A 23,735-nucleotide genomic window follows, 5' to 3' on the forward strand; every position below is an offset into this window, starting at 1 on the left:
AATAGAGCCAGAATCTGAAAAAGAAAAGTGGAAATGGCCGGTTTTGAAAATAACTTTGGAAATGGACGGTTTTGAAACTTGCACCTTGAAGTTTGACTTGATTTGGCCATTTTTAGCCCGTCCTTCCTATATTATTACGATAGTAATAAAAAAATGTATAAGGGACGGGCTATTGTATTCGCTTCGGTGTCGTCTGTCGGTCGGTCTGTCTGTCCCCATAGAAGAACTTATCCAAACCTGCTCGACCTATAATTTATTATAAAGTCTAATATGTTATACAAAACAATTTGTGAAACAGTAATTCGTTATGGCATTGGAACTTACTCTTATGGTAATACCTTTTGACTTTTGAGGCCAGTGTGGCTATCATGAACGAAATTACCTTACAATATTCAAAGTTATTAAAACTTTGAATTTTATCTTTCGGTAATTGTTCAGAAGTCACGTCGATATGAATTTGCTATTTTGAAGTCCTGATTCAATAACTTTTTTTTTTTTTTTTTTTTTAAACTGTTCATCTGATATGCGTATAACGACACCAAACGCCTGTCCGTCAGTACAGACTGTGTACACAGTGGATATGTAAGCTCATTGAACGTAGTGAAGCCACAGTATGAGGCCTGGCCCAATAGCCATGCATAGGATGCTAATATAAACTTACCTGTTCATCTGGTATGCGTAGAACGACACCAAGCGCCCGTCTGTTAGCACAGACTGTGTACACAGTGGATATGTGAGTTCATTGAACGTAGTGAAGCCACAGTACGAGGCCTGGCCCAATAGCCATGCATAGGATGCTAATATAGCCACAGCATGTGTGGCCTCCTCTGAGTCATCAGCATGGAGACTGGTGGGCCTTGTGTGAACAGATAGGAGACCAAACTTGTGATCGTCATCCGGCCAGAAACCTGACGAGGGAAATGGTTAATGATGTGTTTTTAATGAGATTGATGTTGTTGGTGACATATGTCTGGAATATTAACCATTAGACCATTTTCCTACCAGAAATATTAAATGTGAGATTGAAAAAATTAAAGAAATGATATTGAAAAAAGCCCTCCTGGTTAGCTAGGAGGGAGTGCACCTGCCTTGCAAGTGGTAGGCCACAGCTTGAATTTTGACTAGAGTGAAATGTATTCTAAACAGGAAAACAGGTAAGTTTCGTTCTTTGAACATTTCAGGATGATAAGGTCTCTGATGTTACAGTTTTCTCTCTCAAAAAGGAGTAGTAGGCTTTTAGTATATTTGATTGAAGACCAGGTAACTTTGTTAAGGTACAATTTAACTATTGGTTTGTATTAAAAACAAAAAACGCCTCCTTCTTTTTCCAAGCCTTTTCCACCATAAATAGGCTCTGGATTAAAAAATACTACTACACAATCAAAGAAATGATATTGAAAAAGGCCCTCCTGGTTAGCTAGGAGGGAGTGCACCTGCCTTGCAAGTGGTAGGCCACAGCTTCAATTTGGACTAGAGTGAAATGTATTCTAAACAGGTAAGTTTCGTTCTTGGAACATTTCAGGCTGATAAGGTCTCTGATGTTACAGTTTTCTCTCTCAAAAAGGACTAGGCTTTTAAAATACTTGATTGAAGACCAGGTAACTTTGTTAAGGTACAATTTAACTATTGGTTTGTATTTTTTTTTTTTCCAAGCCTTTTCAAACATAAATAGGATCTGGATTAAAAAATACTACTACACCAAAGTGAAGTATGTAGTATGTTCTTTTTATACAAATTATTAGTTAGGAACATAGGTGTTGGCTTTGTTTGGTCAATAGTCTCACCTGGAACTGTAGCTCCATGTTGTCGCTTCACATCCAATGCATAAGTCACTTTAGGATCGTATGGGAATTCCTTACACTCCCATGTCTGACTAGTTGCCATTTCCCCAAGTGGTGGTAATGGTAGACTACTCCTTAGCTGTAGCACTGGCGAGCCAAAGTATTGAATCCACTTGGTGCTTGGCTCATCAAGTAGTTCTTCGGGCACTTTCTTCTTGACTCGGGTCTCCCGCTCTTGTGATCAGCGGTAGTGTTGATCATCTGATATATTCGAAGTTCGGAATTCACTATTGTTTCTCCTGGTGGAACTTCGGATACATCAAACCATATTCGTTTGCCATGCTCATGACGAACATTACTCACATGATGATCTGGAAGAGGTCCCGTCACATTGAACAGCATCCAGCCTTCACTGCCTGCTGTAGTATTCACACTATCAACATACTCCAGCTCTCCGTCTACTAATACTTGATAAATTGACACTGTGAACTGAAGCCATGGATCAGCGGTTGAGGTCCCGTCACATTGAACAGCATCCAGCCTTCACTGCCTGCTGTAGTATTCACACTATCAACATACTCCAGCTCTCCGTCTACTAAGACTTGATAAATTGACACTGTGAACTGAAGCCATGGATCAGCGGTAGTGTTGATCATCTGATATATTCGAAGTTCGGAATTCACTATTGTTTCTCCTGGTGGAACTTCGGATACATCAAACCATATTCGTTTGCCATGCTCATGACGAACATTACTCACATGATGATCTGGAATAGAACAGAATTCAAAATGATGATAAATAAGTAATTCTACCTTTTTTTAAGCTCTATGATTTTACTACAGATTTTTTTTCTCTTTTGATCTGGAATAGAACAGAATTTAAAATGATGATAAATAAGTAATTCTACCTTTTTTTAAGCTCTATGATTTTACTACAGATTTTTTTCTCTTGTTCCCTAGATAGCCTTTCAGAGAACTTACTTCTACTGGAAAATCCCATGATCATATCACTCTCATCAATTGATTGTTGATCTGGAATAGAACAGAATTTAAAATGATGATAAATAAGTAATTCTACCTTTTTTTAAGCTCTATGATTTTACTACAGATTTTTTTTCTCTTGTTCCCTAGATAGCCTTTCAGAGAACTTACTTCGACTGGCAAATCCCATGATCATATCACTCTCATCAATTGATTGCAAATCTTTCCCACCCAGATTGAATTCACTCCGGGTTGTGCGTCTAGGGTTATCCAATGATCTGTAGATGTCCATGAGGAATTTGGGTACTGAGCCCTCAATTGAGGTTGCATTGGAGAAGAGGTGTTTTGGCCGCAGAGGTAATCCAAGCAAGTTCAACAAGTCATGGGAAACATCTTGCTTTTCTTTTGTTGACAAAGTTCTCTGAATGATGGTCTGATCTACACCATTGTCAACGTAGAGCCCTGAGAGCACAGCATGGACTACAGTGATGGAGAACAAGACAAAGCTGAGTTCACATTGCATTTTGAACATCTTCAGTTTATGAAAACACTACTGATAAAAGCACAGGTACCCAAACACTTTATAACTACACCAAACAGTCACATAATAAAATCATGTTTTGCACAGGTAAAAAATCACCTACTTAGTCCATTTTGTTTGAAACTTTCCCATCAAGAAACAAGAGAGTTTAAAAATTAAAATGAAGAGGAGATGGAATGTATGGATTTTAAAATAAGGATCAAAGATTTAATGATTTAAAGCCAAAAAGATATGCTCAAACCAAAAAGTTCAAAATCCAAGAATGCTGAATGAAGAAATTGAAGAATGCACTTTTTTGTTTTGAACGCAAAAATGCACTTCCTTGGAGGTGAAAAATAGTGGACACTTTAAATCATAACGTATAAGTACACGTTATGCTTCAAATTTTAAAGCAGTATGGACGCGGCTTATAAAAAAGTAGTGATTGGCAACAGCGCGCGGCGCCGAGGGAAAATTCAAATTAATGTATTTTTCAAAATTCAAATGTCGCACAGTTCCAATTTTCCTAAACTGCACTGCGTGGCTGTGCTGCCTGACTGTGTAACGCAGCTCAATGTGCGCCCTAGCTTAGTATGTTCTGAGAGTTATATTGAAATAATTGAAAATTAATAAATGGAAACTTATTAAATTAAATTAAATTACAATAAGGGAGAAGAAAGTTAGATAAGTATGTACATAGCAGAGATGGATAGATAAAGGTTAGTCTTTGATATATTCAAAGACGCGCTTTGAGCAGTCGCGTTTTGCACTTAGTTGATCTGGCTCATTGAAATGAGTCTAATAGTACATATCTCTCTAGAAGTAGTCCGAGTGAGTGAGTCAGTGAATTACTCACTTATATCTGGTGTGCAGCCACGCTCTCTTCTTATCATACTGGTAATGTTGATTGTTGAACCAGACTCTCCTTTATAACTCGTTTACTCTACACATCTTAATTAGTCCAAGTGAGTGAGTGAGTGTATGTCTTCTGTTCGAATGGAAGAGAGACATTTTTGACATTGCAGGGTCCAAGATACTTCTCAAGTGTCTGGAAGGGTTGGAGATGGTGGGTAATTATTAGTTATTGAAGTGTACAAAACCTGCAACCTAAGCAGTGTACATCTACTCATTTTGAACAGCATCCACTATAAGTACATATACAGACACTTTGGTTAGGTTTATTAGTCTCAATATAATCCTTACAAGTTTGAAATGTCCAGTTTAATCTATTGAACTGCTAGACACACTCTGATATTTGGATAACGAAAACCAAAAGGCACTTACCTACGTTCTGCGTTACAAGTGAGGGCAATGAAAACGATTTCGATATTCCATGAGAGATGAACATAAACTGATTAGATAAAAGCCATCACTAATTTACTTAAAATTTATATCAGTTATCTATGCTGATTTGCTCCTTTTTAGTCCGTCCTTCCTTTATTTTTATTATTGGTCGAAATCGAAAAATGGTTGAAATTGGATTTGGAATAATCAAATAATTTTATTTTTCAAAACGAAAACGAACCCCCAAAAAGAGCACGATTCCACCCCTCGAACTCGAACGTCTCGAACAGCTCGGACTATTCATGACTATTGTTTCACATGTGACAAGCGAGCTGAGCCGACTCGCCATTCATTCACGTATGGGGAAAAAAATACTGCGCTAACTTCTCAAACTATGAAGGCTGTAGTCACGCGCTAACTTCTCAAACATTAATTTTTCCGCATTTTTTTTTACGTAACCATAAATTCCAATAAACACCTACCGAATCAACTAGATTTTTACTTCCTATTACTAATGTAAAGCGAAGCTATACTAGTTCTTTTTGCTTCCTTAATAACCGTAAGTTCTGGAATGTAAACCACCTTTTCAATATTGTCCTCATGCCATACATACCCTTTAGACTTAACTTTATCATGGACACTGGTTGCTATGTTGAAAGTCCAGATTTTTTTTTTCAAGAGATTTGACAGAGGGAACAGTAACTGCTAGGGTCTTATCGTCCCGAAATCGAAGAGAGAAGGAAGACAGGATAGGATGAGGAAAGCCTACGATGGGAACTGTAACTGCTATGGTCTTATCGTCCCGAAATCGAAGAGAGAAGGAAGACAGGATAGGAGAAAGCCAGCCAGGTTTGACAGAGGGAACTGTAACTACTATAGTCTTATCGTCCCGAAATCGAAGAGAGAAGGAAGACAGGATAGGAGAAAGCCAGCCGTTTCGAGAACGAACATTATCCCATCAGGATAAAATCCGTCCCGGGCGGGAATCGAACCCGCGGCCTAGCGCTTACAAGGCAGACGCGCCACCAACGAACATTATCCCATCAGGATAAAATCCGCCCCGGGCGGGAATCGAACCCGCGGCCTAGCGCTTACAAGGCAGACGTGCCACTAACCAGGATAACTAGTTATAATAATGATAATCAAAAGAATATTTAGTTAATTAATTTTCAGTATTTAAAATTAAAATCTTTTTTTAAAATTTATTGTTTCCTTCTGTTTTTCAACAACACAAAATAGGTACTTTTTTTATCCGTCAAAAAACGAAGGTCGAAAAATTTGTCGATCACAATACTTTCCTCGTCATTTTATAAAATAAGGAAAGTAATAGGTAAATATCATAATCATCATCTAGGTACTTCGCCTTTTCCCATGTTGGCGTTTTTAGTCGGTCCACCTATCAACACCATTGGTGTTTTTTCGTCAGGATGAACCAGCTTTTGGTTTTGGCGAGTTTATGTGCGGCTGCGGATGCCCTTTCCGCTACTCCAACCACGTCAAGACAATAATATGAAAAGCAACCCAATATAATTCTGGTTGAAAAAACAATAGAATAGGTAGGTAAAGGTAAAGCAACGGAAAGAGCAAAAAAGACAAATATAAAAATTGTAATCTAAACAGCACTCTTGTCTGATCTGATGGTCACCATATATAAAAAAAAAAAAAAAATGAATTCTGTTTCTTTAATTTCGTATTTCTCCATGCATATTATAAATTTTAATTGCATATTATTCCCTACTAGCAACCTACAAATCTATGGCACATAACTTGTTATTAAAATTAAGTATACAATAATAAAAAAATAAAATAGGCAGGTAAAAAGTCAATTAAAATTATTAAAAAAAAAGCACAATATAAGGCACAGCAAATGGAATGTAAAAAAGTACATTGAAAAAAAAAAATTGCATAAATTTTAAACTGAATATTTGCACAATTAAAAAGGTAGGCACTAACTAAAATGTGAAATACAAAAAAAAAAGTATGATTCATGCAAGCAAGGGAACATGAAAAATAATGGACTTAGAAAATATGAAAAAAAAAAAAAAAAAAAAAAAAAAAAAAAAAAGTTGTTGTTGTTATCTAATGCTTGAGATTGACTATTATGTAAAAAAAAAAGTATAATGCATGCAAGCAAGGGAACATGAAAAATAATAGACTTAGAAAAAATATCCAAAGTAGATACCTAGGAAAATCAAATAATTGATTCTCATCAAAATTAGAAAGGTATAGGTTCATACAATAACTCTCAAATGAAAATAATAATAATAATAATAAAAATACTATTTAATACTCTGTGTATTGTGTAGGCCCCAAAAATTATTCCATTAAATCTTTGCTTACACTTACCTACATTTTAAACTACCTTGATTTTAATCACAATTTTATCATAATCTGTAATATTTGCATGACAAATAGGTGAACACAATTCACAAGATGTGAGCACAGTTTGGTATTAATTTCACATGTTACAAAGTTTGTTATTAATTCCACCTGTACACATGTTGCAAAGTTTGGTATTAATTTCACATGTTGTAAAGTTTGTTATTAATTCCACGGACTACAAGTATAAATCCTGAAAATTGTCTACACAGAGTGTTCAAATCAAATCATGCCAGCTTGGTTAACTTGGAACTTGGGTAGCGCGTCTGCCTCGTACGCACCAGGTCGCGGGTTCGACTCCCGCCCGGGGCGGATTTTATCCTGAACGGATGAGGTTCGTTCTCGCAACGCCTGGCTTCCTCCTCGATGATGGACAATCTAAGTTGAAATTTGGTTTGAGTGAAACTATTGGATGAATCAATCTGATAGTTTGTTTTTAAATTTTCAAGACCATTCTGAATACTTACTAAATTCAACTGTCTAACTTGAACCAAGTTTGACCTCAGAATGAGTTGATTTTGACAGTTTGTGAACCCTGTTTAATTCAATTTACTTTTAAACACCTAGGAAGAAAAAATATTCCATCCTAACCTTTTGATTTTTCAAAGGTAGAACCTTGACTGACTATGAACATTTCCATTTTCCTTCTCTTCACAAGGTTGAAAGCAATAAGGTATTTCTCCTTTTGATGTAAAAAAAAAAAAAAAAAAAAAAAAAGAAAAACATTTGTGTTTTTTCCCCCCCTTTTTTTTTTTTTTTTTTTTTTTTTTAACCTCACTAGTGGTAGGTACCTGGAATTCTTGAATGCAGTAGAGAGGGCACTACATTTTATACCTAGGTACAATGTTTTTTAATGATGTTTGTACGAGTCCAACATTTATTTTGCCCAAACAAAAGCAACTCCAATGCATGACAGTTTGATATGCATCACATCTCTGAGATACCTATTTGATATTTCATCGTTCAGATTTTGAAGGAACTTACTAATTGGCTAACATAAAATAAGGCTATTTATCTTTATGTAATGAAAGGAGACTCTTTAACCTTAGGATAACTAGATCACAACAAACCCTTTATAAAATTTTACTTTGTGTTACTCCAAAAGTTTGATAGTTGGAACTTTAATTACGTAGATCTAAAATCAAAGTGAAAAGAAGGACGGGATAGGGGAAAGCCAACTTTTCCAAGAACTAACCTCATGTGTTTAGGCTAAAGTTCGTCCTGGGCGGGACTCGAACCCGTGACCTAGCGCTTACAAGGTGGGCGCAATACCTTCCAAGCTAACTAGCCTAGCACACATTTCATTCAAAATGTTGCGAGCGAGGAAAAGTTTTCTCTCCCGCAGTCTCTGCTTCCTGTGTATTTCTTAAACTTCCAGAATACATTCCCTTTGATACTATCCAGCTTCTTTGTTTTCAAATAGTTGAGCATTTTCACTTTCTCATAGTGTAAGTATGCTACTCGGATTCTAGATCTAGACTTCGGTGTGCTTGGCGTAGGTGTAATGACATCCTCGCCTGAATCAGAGGTATTTGTATCAGAGGTGTCTGATTTATTGTGAGTAGTTTTGCTGGTACTGCTATTAGGAGATACTCTCTCCTTTTTCTGGGCTGAAAATTTAGGTGTAATGAAAGGATTGAATCCTTTACTATCATCAGAACCTTCGTTCAATTCTTCTTCAGCTATGGTGTTACCCTACCAAATTTCAGCTTTCTAGGTGTTGTGGTTCTCGAGATAGAGCGATCAGTGTGTGAAATGTGAATGGATCTTGTTCTTATAAGATTCAACACATGAATCTAAACTCCCCCTTTCTATGTTTCAGTCTCAATGCTCAGACGGCGTATCTATCAACCAAAGGTCAGGAGATTTTTTAAAAAAAAAAAAAAAAAAAAAACATAAATAACACTGGTCTACAAAATGAAACGACCTGCGAGTTGAAAGCCAACTTTTAATCAATTCGGGGGTTTTTGAGGTCGCTGAATCAATAAGGTTTTTTTTTTTTACCTGTTCATCTGATACGCGTAGAATGACACCAAACGCCCGTCCGTCAGTGGTCAGGAGAAGTTCTATATGAAACTTGGTTATGAACCATGTGATCCCATCCCTCTGTATGGCGGCTTCCCCCTACCAGCCAACCAAATCAAATCAGAACAACCTAACCAAAAACAATCAAACACAGCTGACCAATGTAAACCTAATCCAGTCAATGAAGTTAAAGGTCAGGAGAAGTTCTATATGAAACTTGGTTATGAACCATGTGATCCCATCCCTCTGTATGGCGGCTTCCCCCTACCAGCCAACCAAAACAAATCAGAACAACCTAACCAAAAACAATCAAACACAGCTGACCAATGTAAACCTAATCCAGCCAATGAAGTTAAGTCCAATCAAATTAAACCCAATGTAGTCAATGGAATAAAAGCTAATCCTGTCAACCAAAGTAAACCCAATGCAGTCAATGGAATAAAATCTAATCCAGCCAATCAGATTAAATCTAATCCAGGCAATCAAATCAAATCTAATCCAGCCGATCAGATTAAATCTAATCAAGGCAACCAAACTAAACTCAACCTAGGTAAACCCAATGTAGTCAATGGAATAAAAGCTAATCCTGTCAACCAAAGTAAACCCAATGCAGTCAATGGAATAAAATCTAATCCAGCCGATCAGATTAAATCTAATCCAGGCAATCAAATCAAATCTAATCCAGCCGATCAAATTAAATCTAATCAAGGCAATCAAACTAAACTCAACCTAGCCAGCCAAACCAAATCCAACTCACCCAATAACAGCAAACCTAACTCTCCTAACAATAGCAAGCCCAACTCTCCCAAATCACCACGCCTCCAACTCAAACTAAACATCGTTCAAAACATGATCTCATCTCTGCTAACTGGACCTATACCTCCTCCCATGCCACCCCCTATCAAAATAGAGAACAGCATTCTTATCAATACGAAGACATTTATGAAGAAAACATTGCAGGAGGAAGAGGAACAGCAATGATCCAGGCCCTTGTACCATGAAACACTTGGCATTTTGCATTTCATCTATTTCCCAAATGTCGGAAAAACCGATTACATAATTTTCATCGAAATCGAAAGTACGGTTCCTGCCGACTTTCGATCGTAACTCGCGCATCTTTTCATCAATGTGTGATATTTTAATTCGAACTGTAGATAAAGAGAAAGAAGTGTTGTAAATAAAAGAGACCACAGATTTATTTCAACGAGAAACGTTCAAAGACATGAGCAGACTTAAACACCTTGTGACATTCGAGACTGATGGTTTGATAAGAATTCAAACGAAAGTATTTACTTATTAATGTACAAAATGGCGTTATATTTATTGCGGTTTGACTTGGAGCTATTATAATTTTCTATAACATGCTACTAGTGCATCGCGATCGCATTTACTCAGAAATAATCAAACTACATACTGCTGAACTTCTTAAGAGACCAGCAATATTAGCTGAACTTCTCAAGTGTACCAATATTAATTAGTATTTGACTACATTTATGAAGAAAACATTGCAGGAGGAAGAGGAACAGCAATGATCCAGGCCCTTGTACCATGAAACACTTGGCATTTTGCATTTCACTAATAAATAACACCTAACTGATTCAACAGTTCCATTTAATTGTAAATAAACTGGTCAATTAATAATGATTGAGGGGTATACGGTATGCCCCTTTTCATAGTAAAAATATTTGTTGAGAATGGGATTTGATAATATTAAGAAATAAGAAGACACTATATGTTGGGGATGTATATTTGACATTTTTTGACCCCGATTTTCCCGAAAGTTTGTTTTCAGGGAGATCTGAGTTTAAATGTTCCCCGATTTTTTTGTATCAAAAATCTATTTCCGGGAAATGACCAAATGTCGGGAAAACCGATTACATAATTTTCATCGAAATCGAAAGTACGGTTCCTGCCGACTTTCGATCGTAACTCGCGCATCTTTTCATCAAATGTGTGATATTTTAATTCGAACTGTAGATAAAGGAGAAAGAAGCGTTGTAAATAAAAGAGACCACAGATTTACTTATTAATGTACAAAATGGCGTTATATTTATTGCGGTTTGACTTGGAGCTATTATAATTTTCTATAACATGCTACTAGTGCATTGCGATCGTATTTACTCAGAAATAATCAAACTACATACTGCTGAACTCCTGAAGAGACCAGCAATATTAGCTGAACTTCTCAAGTGTACCAATATTAATTAGTATTTGACCTAGCATTAGTGCAAGTTAAAACTGTTCTGTACGACACCTCTGATACAGACTATATGAGAACCAGATACAAGCAACAGATCTGGGATGATATTGGAGAGGAGATTCAGAGCTCAACATAATATTCAAAAAAAGAATTTGCCATCTTTAAACACAAAAAAAGCTTTTTTTAAAATACGTAGGTAACAGGTACCAATACCTAGAAAGCTATCCTCGTATTGAGTACTGAGAGACTGCTCATCAATGTGCGCTGTAAACTGTGTCGCAAAAGGATTGATTGGCGGTTTAATCCACCCTCGTCACCGTGGTGGGGAGGATGGTGGGAGCGCATGATTGGACTGGTAAAGAACCTACTAAGAAGAATACTTGGACGTACATCAGTGGATTATGAAGAGTTGAGTACGATATTGAGTGAGTGTGAAGCGGTAATAAACTCACGCCCATTGACATACGTGTCTGTATTTGACCGTTTGATTTGATAAAAGAAGTCAGCATTTGATTTGAAAGAGTAAAGGAGAAAACCCTACCCAAGAATTTCGTGAGATAATACGCCTCCTTTCCATTTTCATGTAATGTGTAACACTTGCAGGTCCTTCTAGGACTAACCGTCGTATGAATGATGTCTAAAGATAAACTTTAGTTTAACTTAAAATGAAAATATTGCCAAATTTCATGTAATGTGTAACACTTGCAGGTCCTTCTAGGACTAACCGTCGTATGAATGATGTCTAAAGATAAACTTTAGTTTAACTTAAAATGAAAATATTGCCAAATTTCATGAAATCTAGCCAGTTATTTCAAGAAATGACATGAAATTGGCAACATTTTTTGTCTTAAGTTAAACTAAAGTTTAACTTTGGCTTTCATACATACGACGGTAAGTGTCCACTGGCAATGAATGTGCAAGAGGGGTTCCGCAAGAGACTTTCCTATGCCATTCTGTGTGTGAACACGTAGCAAGTCTTAATATTATTGCCAGTGTATTTTTGGCTGTTACTATCCATATTTATCAGCGAAAATTCTCGCTTTCGAGTTAGAACGAAGTCAATTTGTCCTATCCAATATTTGGAACTGATGCTTGAGTGCTACTTGAGATGAGAGGCAGTATTTAACCTCTTGAGACCTGGTGTACTTGTACAAGTACACAATTTTCATATAGGCCTAGAGACCTGACATATATTTTTATTATTTTATGTTTTTACTTGATCATATGTATAATGTATATATATGGTATAGATTTAGTATTCTAAAAGCAATTTTCGAATTTCCCGCCAACTTTACACGCAAAAAGTCCGACGATGTCCTACGATGGCCCTGTTCATAACCACGGCCTAAAGCACGATTCGAATCGAACAGCTCGGACTATTGTTTCACATGTGACAAGCGAGCTGAGCCGACTCGCCATTCATTCACGTATGGGGAAAAAAACACTGCGCTAACTTCTCAAACTATGAAGGCTGTAGTCACGCGCTAACTTCTCAAACATTAATTTTTCCGCATTTTTTTTTACTTTCTATTTTTTTTACGTAACCATAAATTCTATTAAACACCTACCGAATCAACTAGATTTTTACTTTTTTATACTAATGTAAAGCGAAGCTATACCAGTTCTTTTTGCTTCCTTAATAACCGGAAGTTCTGGAATGTAAACCATAAAACGAAGAAAATGCGTTCACTGGATCGTGAGATACAGCTCTCGGAACATGAATATTGAGATTAAAACGAAGAAAATGCGTTCACTAGATCGTGAGATACAGCTCTTGGAACATGAGAGTCTCAAGCACGCCGATATCATACCTAGCGACAACACTGTACTCCCGTGATGACGTCATCTACCAATATCGTACGACGCGCTGTGAGCTTATTACCATAGGGATTTGGGTTAGGGGCTCAAATAGATCGAATAGGTACCTATCAACGCATTTTGTTATCACTATTTTTCAATATCAGCAGCTCAGATTGAAATCATCTTTAGGAGAAGGCCTACCATTCTGAGAACAAGTCTTATTGGTTAGGATAAAGTTTACCCAGATTTTTTTTTTCAGTACATTTTTATTTGACTGCTTATTTCACCACAGGTAGTCCTTTTGTACTTGAGTGTTTTACAACTCTTTCAAAAGGTTGGTTCATAGGAGGAGCTTTAACAATGAACGTATTGTTTGCTCAGATTGAAATCATCTTTAGGAGAAGGCCTACCATTCTGAGAACAAGTCTTATTGGTTAGGATAAAGTTTACCCAGATTTTTTTTCCTTTTTCCAACATACCTTTGATTTTTAGAGTGATACACTAGAATCTTCTCCAACTGGTTTTTAACATTATTGATGACTTCCTTGAGTTTGTCCTCTGTCAATGTGATCTCTGCACATCCACTGTCAACTTGATGTAGCCGAGTCTTAGTTACTGATTGGACTAACGGTAAGAAGTTATACGGGACCTGGCCTTCCTGGAGGATCAACGATTCCCATCCATAATACCTTGACATATTTAACGCAAGCAGTTTTTCTTCCACTGTGTTAAGAGCTTCGATTTTCTTATGGAATGCAATTGTTTCTCTTTCTTGAACAGCTTTAATTGAGAGATCCAATATGGGTGGGTAGATGGCTTTAGACACATTCTCACTTGACACAGATGCATACTGACAGAGGAACTTAAATTTTTTCAAACTAGACACATTCTCACTTGACACAGATGCATACTGACGGAGGAACTTAAATTTTTTCAAACTATGTCTTCTGTTCGAATGGAAGAGAGACATTTTTGACATTGCAGGGTCCAAGATACTTCTCAAGTGTCTGGAAGGGTTGGAGATGGTAGGTAATTATTAGTTTTTGAAGTGGAAGTGTACAAAACCTGCAACCTAAGCAGTGTACATCTACTCATTTTGAACAGCATCCACTATAGGTACATTATACAGACACTTTGGTTAGGTTGGTAATTAGTCTCAATATAATCCTTACAAGTTTGAAATGTCCAGTTTAATCTATTGAACTGCTAGACACACTCTGATCTTTGGATAATGAAAACCAAAAGGCACTTACCTACGTTCTGTGTTACAAGTGAGTGCAATGAAAACGATTTCGATATTCCATGAGAGATGAACATAAACTGATTAGATAAAAGCCATCACTAATTTACTAAAATATCAGTTATCTATGCTGATTTGCTCCCTTTTAGTCCGTCCTTCCTTTATTATCGAAAAATGGTTGAAGTTGAAAGTTGAAATAGGATTTGGAATAATCAAATATCAAAACGAACCCCTCAGGCCGTGGTTATGAACAGGGCTGAGATGAGCTCGGACGACGTGAGATAGCTGTCCCGGCGGCAATTTTTATAATTCATTTTATATTTATTTTTGTTTGCTTTGTAATTTGCTTGTTTTTAATAGCTAATATAAATGAAAAGTATAATATAAACGTGCAAACTAAAGATAAAAAGTAAAAAATGAATTCAGATTGTACAAGTTGCGGAAAAAAAATCAAAAATCCGAATTTCCCGCCAACTTTACACGCAAAAAGGCCGACGATGGCCTACGATGGCCCTGTTCATAACCACGGCCAGAAACACACTACTATCACGTCACGTGAGCTCACGAGGGCAGTGTTGCTCTCATGAACGAAATTACCTACAATATTAATGAGAAAACTTTGAACATCTTTCTGACCCCCCACGAGCTCACGTGACGTGATAGTAGTGTGTTTCTACCTTTAGTGAACATTAGATTTTTAACTACAATATTCATACGTTTACGCGCAGCCCAACTGTGTGTAGAGAGTATCTTGCTTGAGCTGCATTCCTGAAAGTAACTTGACAACTGTGAAACTTCGACGCAAAATTTTGGACGTCACAACAATCATCATAATGCGTCTGTAAGGTTTTTAAAGATTTTTCTTCTGCAATTTCACGTCATAACTTTTCCGAAATGCATGTTTTTTTTGTTTTTATGGAACGTGGGCCTTATATCAAGATATTTTGATATTAAAAAGTTAGGTAACTTTTAAGATGATCATATTTGCCTATTGAAGATATTTTGATTATTTTATCCCTATTACCTCTGTAGAGTTATAAAGTTCTGATTCTACATATACATAGGTAGGTAATAGCCTATTGCCTATTATTACTAATAGACATAAACTCACTCTTCCAGATTATGAATGGCCCAGCACATCAGACTCTGAGGTTTGGGTGGTACGTTCTGCAGATTTCTCTTCGCTTCCAGAAACCTTTTGTATTCGGGAATGTTCTCATAGTTGACTCTGAATGGATCTGAGTTGTACTTCTGTTCTGTGTGATTTGCATTGAAAGTGTCTGGTTCTGTTTCTGGTCCATCATCTAGATCTTTTATATCCGAAATTGTCAGGTCTATTTTACTTTGGATTAGCTGAAATGTGGAGGAAACTTTCAGCCTTAAGGTACATTTCTGGGAGTGTAAAGGGACTTTGCATTATCATCCTCTAGCACTCTCTGCCAGTATAAATGAGTTAGGTTCTATTTCTGGTTCTGATTCCCTGGGATTGAAATTGACTCCCCAAGTTTCGGTTTAACTAGGCCTTTTATGAATTAATTCCGTTTTGTGGGGAAAAGGTAAAACTAACTACCTACCTACTTACTTAAACATTGATTTTTCAATCCTTCAATCAACTTATCTGATAAGAATTTGTTATATTTATAAGAATACACATAAATACTTACCTCAAGGAATGGAAAGTTAATTTCTTGAGTAAAAAACGTCTAGAGAGAGAGAGAGAGAGAAAGAGAGAGAGAGAGAGAAAGAGAGAGAGAGAGAGAAAGAGAGATATCAGGACACGTTTCCGTCGGTTGGTGTTGTAAAATAGTGTTTGATGTTTTGCACCGTGCAATTAAAGAAATCTATGTCATTGAGGCTATTTGCTTCTAGGTGTTCTAGAATCAATGACAGCCACAGCTCTTCACCACCATATTCTTGTACTTTTTCAGAATAACATTGGACTCATCAACATAGTACAAGACAGAGATCGGAGAAAGTTTAGTTGGTGCACAGCAAGCTGAAGGAACATTCTGAGGGTCCATCAAGTGAACCAGAGTTTGCACAATGGCATGATTTGTTGCATTCATGTGAGCATTTAGAGGGAAACTACATTTCCCACTACAGTAGAATGCTCCATATCCATCAGGTGCAATGATCCAATCCGAACCAGAGTTTGCACGATGGCATGATTTGTTGCATTCATGTGAGCATTTAGAGGGAAACTACATTTCCCACTACAGTAGAATGCTCCGTATCCATCAGGTGCAATGATCCAATCTTGCCATTCCAGATCCCGGAAATTCACATACAATGTTTGTATTGAGCATGAGTGAGAGTTGTATGCAGCCTCCTTCATTGAATCTGAAATTGTCAAAGGTTTTATCTTTTTTAAATAATAAATTACCAGTGTTTGTATTGAGCATGAGTGAGAGTTGTATGCAGCCTCCTTCATTGAATCTGAAATTGTCAAAGGTTTTATCTTTTTTAAATAAGAAATTAGATAAGATTTATTTGGAATAAATCTTCTTTTATAATAGGAAGGTGGCAATAATTGAAATATTTATTTTGTTCCTACCTTCAGTGCAATAGTCCTAAATGAAAATGGACGCGGCACACAAGGGATCAGGAAGAGACCGCCAAAAAAAAATTGTTCCTACCTTGTTCACCTCTCATGAAATGACTAGCAAAAATAACATTGGTAATAAACACTAAGTAGGTAACAATCTTCTTTTATAATAGGAAGGTGGCAATAATTGAAATATTTATTTTGTTCCTACCTTGTTCACCTCTCATGAAATGACTAGCAAAAATAACATTGGTAATAAACACTAAATAGGTAATAAATATTAAATTACCTGAAAATCCAGTGTACGGATTCCTATAGTTTGAAGTTTCAGTCATGGACTTTCGTTTCCGTGACTTGGTTGTCTCTCTGATTCTTCTTGAGCGGGGACGTACAGTTATACCACCATGGGCTGACTTGAAAAATGCCACCATGAAAGGTTGCTTCTCCTCCAGGTGCATTACTTTGGATGCAACAATACCAATGTCTTCAGTACGGATTTCATGAACTGAAATGATAGATTTCATTTTATATTATTCAGGAGAAAGTTGAACTTAATTTAATATTTTCATCAGGATCATCATCATCACCATCAGGAGTAAAGCCTAATATGATCAAATTATCAAAGGACTGCCTGTTAAACAATGAAATAAAATAACTTACCAGGTTTCTCCCTAGGTTGTACAGACAAATACAATCCCTTGTTGGAATGTGGTATGGCTACCCAAGATACAAGAGGTCCTGTAATCTTCTTTTATAATAGGAAGGTGGCAATAATTGAAATATTTATTTTGTTCCTACCTTGTTCACCTCTCATGAAATGACTAGCAAAATTACATTGGTAATAAACACTAAGTAGGTAATAAATATTAAATTACCTGAAAATCCAGTGTATGGATTCCTATAGTTTGAAGTTTCAGTCATGGACTTTCGTTTCCGTGACTTGGTTGTCTCTCTGATTCTTCTTGAGCGGGGACGTACAGTTATACCACCATGGGCTGACTTGAAAAATGCCACCATGAATGGTTGCTTCTCCTCCAGGTGCATTACTTTGGATGCAACAATACCAATGTCTTCAGTACGGATTTCATGAACTGAAATGATAGATTTCATTTTATATTATTCAGGAGAATGTTGAACTTTTTTCATCAGGATCATCATCACCATCAGGAGTAAAGCCTAATATGACCAAATTATCAAAGGACTGCCTGTTAAACAATGAAATAAAATAACTTACTAGGTTTCTCTCTAGGTTGTACAGACAAATACAATCCCTTGTTGGAATGTGGTATGGCTACCCAAGATACAAGAGGTCCTGTCACATTGAACAGCATCCAGCCTTCACTGCCTGCTGTAGTATTCACACTATCAACATACTCCAGCTCTCCGTCTACTAAGACTTGATAAATTGACACTGTGAACTGAAGCCATGGATCAGCGGTAGTGTTGATCATCTGATATATTCGAAGTTCGGAATTCACTATTGTTTCTCCTGGTGGAACTTCGGATACATCAAACCATATTCGTTTGCCATGCTCATGACGAACATTACTCACATGATGATCTGGAATAGAACAGAATTTAAAATGATGATAAATAAGTAATTCTACCTTTTTTTAAGCTCTATGATTTTACTACAGATTTTTTTCTCTTGTTCCCTAGATAGCCTTTCAGAGAACTTACTTCTACTGGAAAATCCCATGATCATATCACTCTCATCAATTGATTGTAAATCTTTCCCACCCAGATTGAATTCACTCCGGGTTGTGCGTCTAGGGTTATCCAATGATCTGTAGATGTCCATGAGGAATTTGGGTACTGAGCCCTCAATTGAGGTTGCATTGGAGAAGAGGTGTTTTGGCCGCAGAGGTAATCCAAGCAAGTTCAACAAGTCATGGGAAACATCTTGCTTTTCTTTTGTTGACAAAGTTCTCTGAATGATCTGATCTACACCATTGTCAACGTAGAGCCCTGAGAGCACAGCATGGACTACAGTGATGGAGAACAAGACAAAGCTGAGTTCACATTGAATTTTGAACATTTTCAGTTTATGAAAACACTACTCTTGATAAAAGCACAGGTACCCAAACACTTTATAACTACACCAAACAGTCACATAATAAAATCATGTTTTGCACAGGTAAAAATCACCTACTTAGTCCATTTTGTTTGAAACTTTCCTATCAAGAAACAAAAGAGTTTAAAAATTAAAATGAAGAGGAGATGGAATGTATGGATTTTAAAATAAGGATCAAAGATTATGATTTAAAGCCAAAAAGATATGCTCAAACCTCAAACCAAAAACTCCAAAAAGTTATGGTCTGATCTACACCATTGTCAACGTAGAGCCCTGAGAGCACAGCATGGACTACAGTGATGGAGAACAAGACAAAGCTGAGTTCACGTTGCATTTTGAACATCTTCAGTTTATGAAAACACTACTCTTGATAAAAGCCTGACCCAAACACTTTATAACTACACCAAACAGTCACATAATAAAATCATGTTTTGCACAGGTAAAAAATCACCTACTTAGTCCATTTTGTTTGAAACTTTCCCATCAAGAAACAAAAGAGTTTAAAAATTAAAATGAAGAGGAGATGGAATGTATGGATTTTAAAATAAGGATCAAAGATTTACTTATATTAATGATTTAAAGCCAAAAAGATATGCTCAAACTCAAACCAAAAACTCCAAAAAGTTCAAAATCCATTCAAGAATGAAGAAGAAACAAGAAAGAAGAAATTGAAGAATGCACTTTTTTGTTTTGAACGCAAAAATGCACTTCCTCGGAGGTGAAAAATAGTGGACACTTCAAATCATAACGTATAAGTACACGTTATGCTTCAAATTTTAAAGCAGTATGGACGCGGCTTATAAAAAAGTAGTTATTGGCAACAGCGCGCTGCGCCGAGGGAAAATTCAAATTAATGTATTTTTCAAAATTCAAATTTGGGAGAAAAATTTTTTGATAAAGAATTAAAGAAAAAGATAATCTGAAGTTGAAGACAAAATCTACCCATCACTTTTTCTACAGCTGTGAGCTATTTTCAACATAATTTTAACAAAACATCTTTAGACAGTCTAGGTAGGATTCACTGCTAGGAAACATGCACGAAAATCAATAACACATACATCTCCTGGTTTTTACAAAATAAATTCCCGTAATCTCATTGGAAGGAATTGAAATCTGGAACCTTATTGAAAATGTCAAGGACTCATGAAATTCCAACTTCCAGCACTACTGTTACCATTTCCCCTGAACCAGAGACAGAGGTAGGTATTGGATACCTTGCAAGTGAAAACAGGTCACGTCGCGCGACATTGTCGCGCGATTTTGTCGCACGACAGAGGTCGCGTTGGTGGAAATCCACCTTAAGACACAATGCTTCTAAGAAGGATATTATTACAACAGATAGTTTACTTAACTATATAAATAAAAAATAGGTATAATAAATTAATAAAAATCGAATAAAAAATTACCTACATATTATTATTTTAGGGAACTCTACCTATATAGGTAACATCGGACGCTTTATCGTCCCAAAATCGAAGACAGAAGGAGGACAGGAGAAGAACAACCCTCAAAGCTAACTAGGCTGTCTGAAAATGTCAAGGACTCATGAAATTCCAACTTCCAGCACTACTGTTACCATTTCTCCTGAACCAGAGACAGAGGTAGGTATTGGATACCTATCTATTCAGTGATAAGTAGACCCACTTTTGGTAACTACTAACTACAATACAACAGGATTAGGTATTTTGGGGGAATTTGCACAGAAAAAAAATACTGTTGAATAGGTACCTAATTTTAATGTGCATGAACATTACTCAAGTACTGATCAACTGTAGCTCTTCAAATCCAGGCTTATTATTATTACAACAAGGTTTTTTTTTTCTTTTTTTATTGAAGGAGTTCTTTCACTCAACCATTTTTTGGGGGGAATTTGCACAGAAAAAAATACTGTTGAATAGGTACCTAATTTTAATGTGCATGAACATTACTCAAGTACTGACTGTAGCTCTTTAAATCCAGGCTTATTATTATTACAACAAGGTTTTTTTTCTTTTTTATTGAAGGAGTTCTTTCACTCAACCATTTTTCTTGTGGGGGAATTTGCACAGAAAAAAATACTGTTGAATAGGTACCTAATTTTAATGTGCATGAACATTACTCAAGTACTGACTGTAGCTCTTCAAATCCAGGCTTATTATTATTACAACAAGGGTTTTTTTTCTTTTTTATTGAAGGAGTTCTTTCACTCAACCATTTTTCTTGTTCTCTCTCTTTCAGACTGACTCACTTGGACAGGTTGTAGTCAAATTGAAAAAGCCGGAGACCAAGAAAGTTGTCAAATGGACTGAGAACACAATAGACAATGAGCATATGAATAAAAGAAAATCAAAATGCTGCTGCATTTACAAGAAACCCAAGGCAAACTTTGATGAAAGCTCCTCGGACTCGAGTGATGATGAGTGTGAGAACTGTTTTGGTCACGTGGAGGCAAAGAAAGCCAATAGGCAAACCAAACCAGATGAACCAATGGCATCACAATAAACAATATCCAGTGATTGAACTCTGGCTATCTAAAGATATGCACATTCTATTCAGAGAGCTAGAACAGAAATACACATTAATCTAATCAATTGATCTTATTTATAATGTAAATATATTGGAAAGGATGTGATCTCAAACTGAAAGAGGTTTGTAAATCAAATTCTACACTATGGGCAGGTAATGTTGTCATGATGGCATGGAACCCATAACTTTTATTTCTTCATTAATTTCTGATTTATTTATTTGTTGCAAATTGTGGCATTTGGTCTTTTAAGTTCTACGCGCGATGCATTGTCTAAAAAATTGTATGTAATTGAAAACTTCAAAATCATCATAAAGTGTTTTAATGATCGACATTCAAAAGTTCCAATCAAAGAATGCGATCCATTACCGTTTTCGAAAATTTTCGCTGGTGCCGTGTTAAAATTTGCTCCCTAAACATCAATTGTTTTTTGTTATTTAGAGACTGTTTTTTGAACTGAAAATTTGCATAGTTACTAATTGAAGTGTGCTTTTTAAGCTACGTGTATTTTCTTTTTCGAATTTTGTGTGTATAGGTGGTTTTTTACCACTTTTTTATTTGATTGCTGAGTTTGGAAAAAATTTCCATCTCAAACTATATTTGGTTGCTAGGCAACGCTTTTTCTCCGGTGTTTGTTATTTAAATTTTAATGAATTAGCTCGTCTTTATGGCGAGTGTTCCTATAGGGGGCGCGGGGCCCCCTATAGACGCCGGGATGCCGGCACCTATGAATCCTGTGGTTACTCAAGAGACTGTTAATATGAATTCTTCTGACGGCCAAGCTACTGATGTTAGGAAGAAATTGTTATATGATGAAAAAGGTACCTACAAGACCTTCAAAGTTATCGCTCAATCCTTGAAGAATTCAAAAGCCCGTTTCCTAAGTCTGCATCTGTTGGGTAAGAAGTTGAAGGAAGTTACGAATGAGGCTATTCAGGTTGTGAATAAAGAACGGCTGTCGCGAGACAAAGTTCTAATTATTTGCGCGAACGCTCAGAGCGCTAACGCTCTTGTACTGAGTGAGGTTTTGACGTTGGAGTATGATGTGTTCATTCCAATGAACTTTATCTCTAGATCTGCTATTATTCGAGATATTGATCTGGAATTGACTGAGGAAGAATTATTCCAGAATATTGAGACGAGACAGTTCAAACTCCTGTCTGTACAACGGCTGAAGCGTAAGAGTTTTGATCCTGAGAATAAGAAAGCTGTGTACGTACCTGCTAGGACTCTGAAGCTTACGTTTGATGGACAAGATATACCTGCTTATGTTTACCTTTGGTATTCGCGCATTACTGTCGAACCCTATGTACAATCTGTAATGCAATGCTTTAAATGTTTGAAATTCGGACACACTAACAAGTTTTGTAAAAGTCCCAAATCTATGTGCAGGAAATGTTTCAAACCCCAAGATGATGAACATCAATGCGATTTCCAGAACATCAAGTGCTCAAACTGTGACGGTCTTCATAACCCGAACAGTCGTGAATTGCAACAATGTAAGGATTTCCTGCAATCTGATTGGTTCCTTCATTTTGAGTTGATGACTCATTGCTGTCACATTGATCTGGATAAACTATATCTAATATCTATATTCCTTGTCTAAAAATTAAGTCATAAATAAACAAATACCTACTCCTCCGAATTAATTGACGGAACAAAGAGCTAATGAACTTTTAGAAATGGACAATTAATTTAAACGAAAAGAATTCGTACCAAATTAATTTCGAACTCCTTTTAATTGTACGAATACAATTTATGCATTTATTTTCGTTCAACTTAAAATAGCCGGAAGATGTCCGTTGATCAGGAAAAGCATCTCCATTTTATTTATTTAAAGTAGGTAGGTGCCTAACCTACCCCCTATTATATTCCCTTTTTTCAAGATCAATTATTTTTACATTTGAATTCTATAAATCATTTTCGGATTTCAGGGTGGCACATTAATCTAGTTTTGAATAAAGGAGAGAGAGAAAAAAATAAAATAATAAAAAACTTCTTTTTCAAGTCTACTCAAGTATGCATAGAATTGTTAATCAACAAGTGAAAGAAATATGTGGTGAATGAGGAGAATTGGTAATGTTTGCACGTTCAAGATACTATCTTAATTTCCGAGACGCGTCAAGAAAAATCAGAAGAATGCCATTGATAGTTTGATAGGTTTCTTGAATGGTGCAACTTTGGAGAAAGCTGGTTCATGGAGGTCTTGGGCTCTCGCGGTCTGGTCAGAACCCGGCAGTAAGGTAGGAAGTACCCAGAAGTAAGGTAGTTTTATAGAGGATTGACATCACTGTAATCTGGTCTTTGGTGACGAAGGTTTTATCCTCCATTTTACCACAAGCTAGCCGACCACTCACATTGTCCTCAACTAGCCTGAGGAAATCCTCGTTTCATCTCAATACCG

The 23,735-nt window shown here is 36.5% G+C and overlaps 3 protein-coding genes and 2 long non-coding RNA genes across 13 annotated transcripts in view; 3 read left to right on the forward strand and 2 right to left on the reverse strand.

Moving 5' to 3' along the window:
- Positions 1–4,268: 4,268 nt before the first annotated feature.
- LOC113465763 lies at positions 4,269–4,891 on the reverse strand. The gene is made up of 2 exons (XR_003390371.1): positions 4,566–4,891; positions 4,269–4,329 (listed from the first exon to the last, which is right to left on the reverse strand). It is a non-coding gene; the product is annotated as an uncharacterized LOC113465763 (long non-coding RNA).
- A 1,795-nt stretch (positions 4,892–6,686) lies between these two features.
- Positions 6,687–19,489, reverse strand: LOC103505190 (protein 60A). Its single transcript, XM_026820552.1, has 8 exons — positions 19,070–19,489; positions 18,435–18,693; positions 17,989–18,315; positions 17,630–17,845; positions 16,593–16,645; positions 16,417–16,496; positions 16,079–16,300; positions 6,687–7,010 (listed from the first exon to the last, which is right to left on the reverse strand). Exons 1-7 carry the CDS (start codon positions 19,169–19,171, stop codon positions 16,090–16,092), a joined length of 1,248 nt encoding a protein of 415 aa, XP_026676353.1. The 5' UTR covers positions 19,172–19,489; the 3' UTR covers positions 6,687–7,010; positions 16,079–16,089.
- On the forward strand, positions 8,097–11,008 carry LOC103505193 (sporozoite surface protein 2-like). 7 transcript variants are annotated; one of them, XM_026820558.1, is made up of 5 exons: positions 8,097–8,249; positions 8,725–8,801; positions 9,163–9,519; positions 9,703–9,907; positions 10,459–11,008. In XM_026820558.1, coding segments are annotated over exons 1-5 (684 nt in total). In that variant the 5' UTR covers positions 8,097–8,247; the 3' UTR covers positions 10,502–11,008. The 7 variants fall into 7 exon arrangements, with proteins under 7 accessions (XP_026676359.1, XP_026676357.1, XP_026676354.1 ...); XM_026820555.1 differs by lacking the exon at positions 10,459–11,008 and adding an exon at positions 8,998–9,161 and having other exon boundaries at positions 8,111–8,249; positions 9,327–9,519; positions 9,703–10,163; XM_026820554.1 differs by lacking the exon at positions 10,459–11,008 and adding an exon at positions 8,998–9,161 and having other exon boundaries at positions 8,114–8,249; positions 9,327–9,347; positions 9,531–10,163.
- Positions 11,652–12,378, forward strand: LOC113465764. The gene is made up of 2 exons (XR_003390372.1): positions 11,652–11,772; positions 11,878–12,378. It is a non-coding gene; the product is annotated as an uncharacterized LOC113465764 (long non-coding RNA).
- A 200-nt stretch (positions 19,490–19,689) lies between the features above and the next one.
- The window catches only part of LOC103505194 (E3 ubiquitin-protein ligase PPP1R11-like), an 8,360-nt gene continuing 4,314 nt past the window's right edge, over positions 19,690–23,735 (forward strand). The window contains exons 1-2 of one of the 3 annotated variants that reach the window (XM_026820562.1): positions 19,690–20,027; positions 21,046–21,297. In XM_026820562.1, the coding sequence (XP_026676363.1) occupies positions 19,959–20,027; positions 21,046–21,297 (321 nt within the window). In that variant the 5' untranslated portion in view covers positions 19,690–19,958. Of the gene's footprint in view, positions 20,028–20,359; positions 20,430–21,045; positions 21,369–23,735 lie in introns of those variants that run through there. The other 2 variants (XM_008469511.3, XM_026820561.1) reach the window with 2 other exon arrangements.

The sequence above is a fragment of the Diaphorina citri genome, unplaced genomic scaffold, assembly GCF_000475195.1.
Source record: "Diaphorina citri unplaced genomic scaffold, Diaci psyllid genome assembly version 1.1 scaffold156, whole genome shotgun sequence".
Classification (NCBI taxonomy): Eukaryota; Metazoa; Arthropoda; class Insecta; order Hemiptera; family Psyllidae; genus Diaphorina; species Diaphorina citri.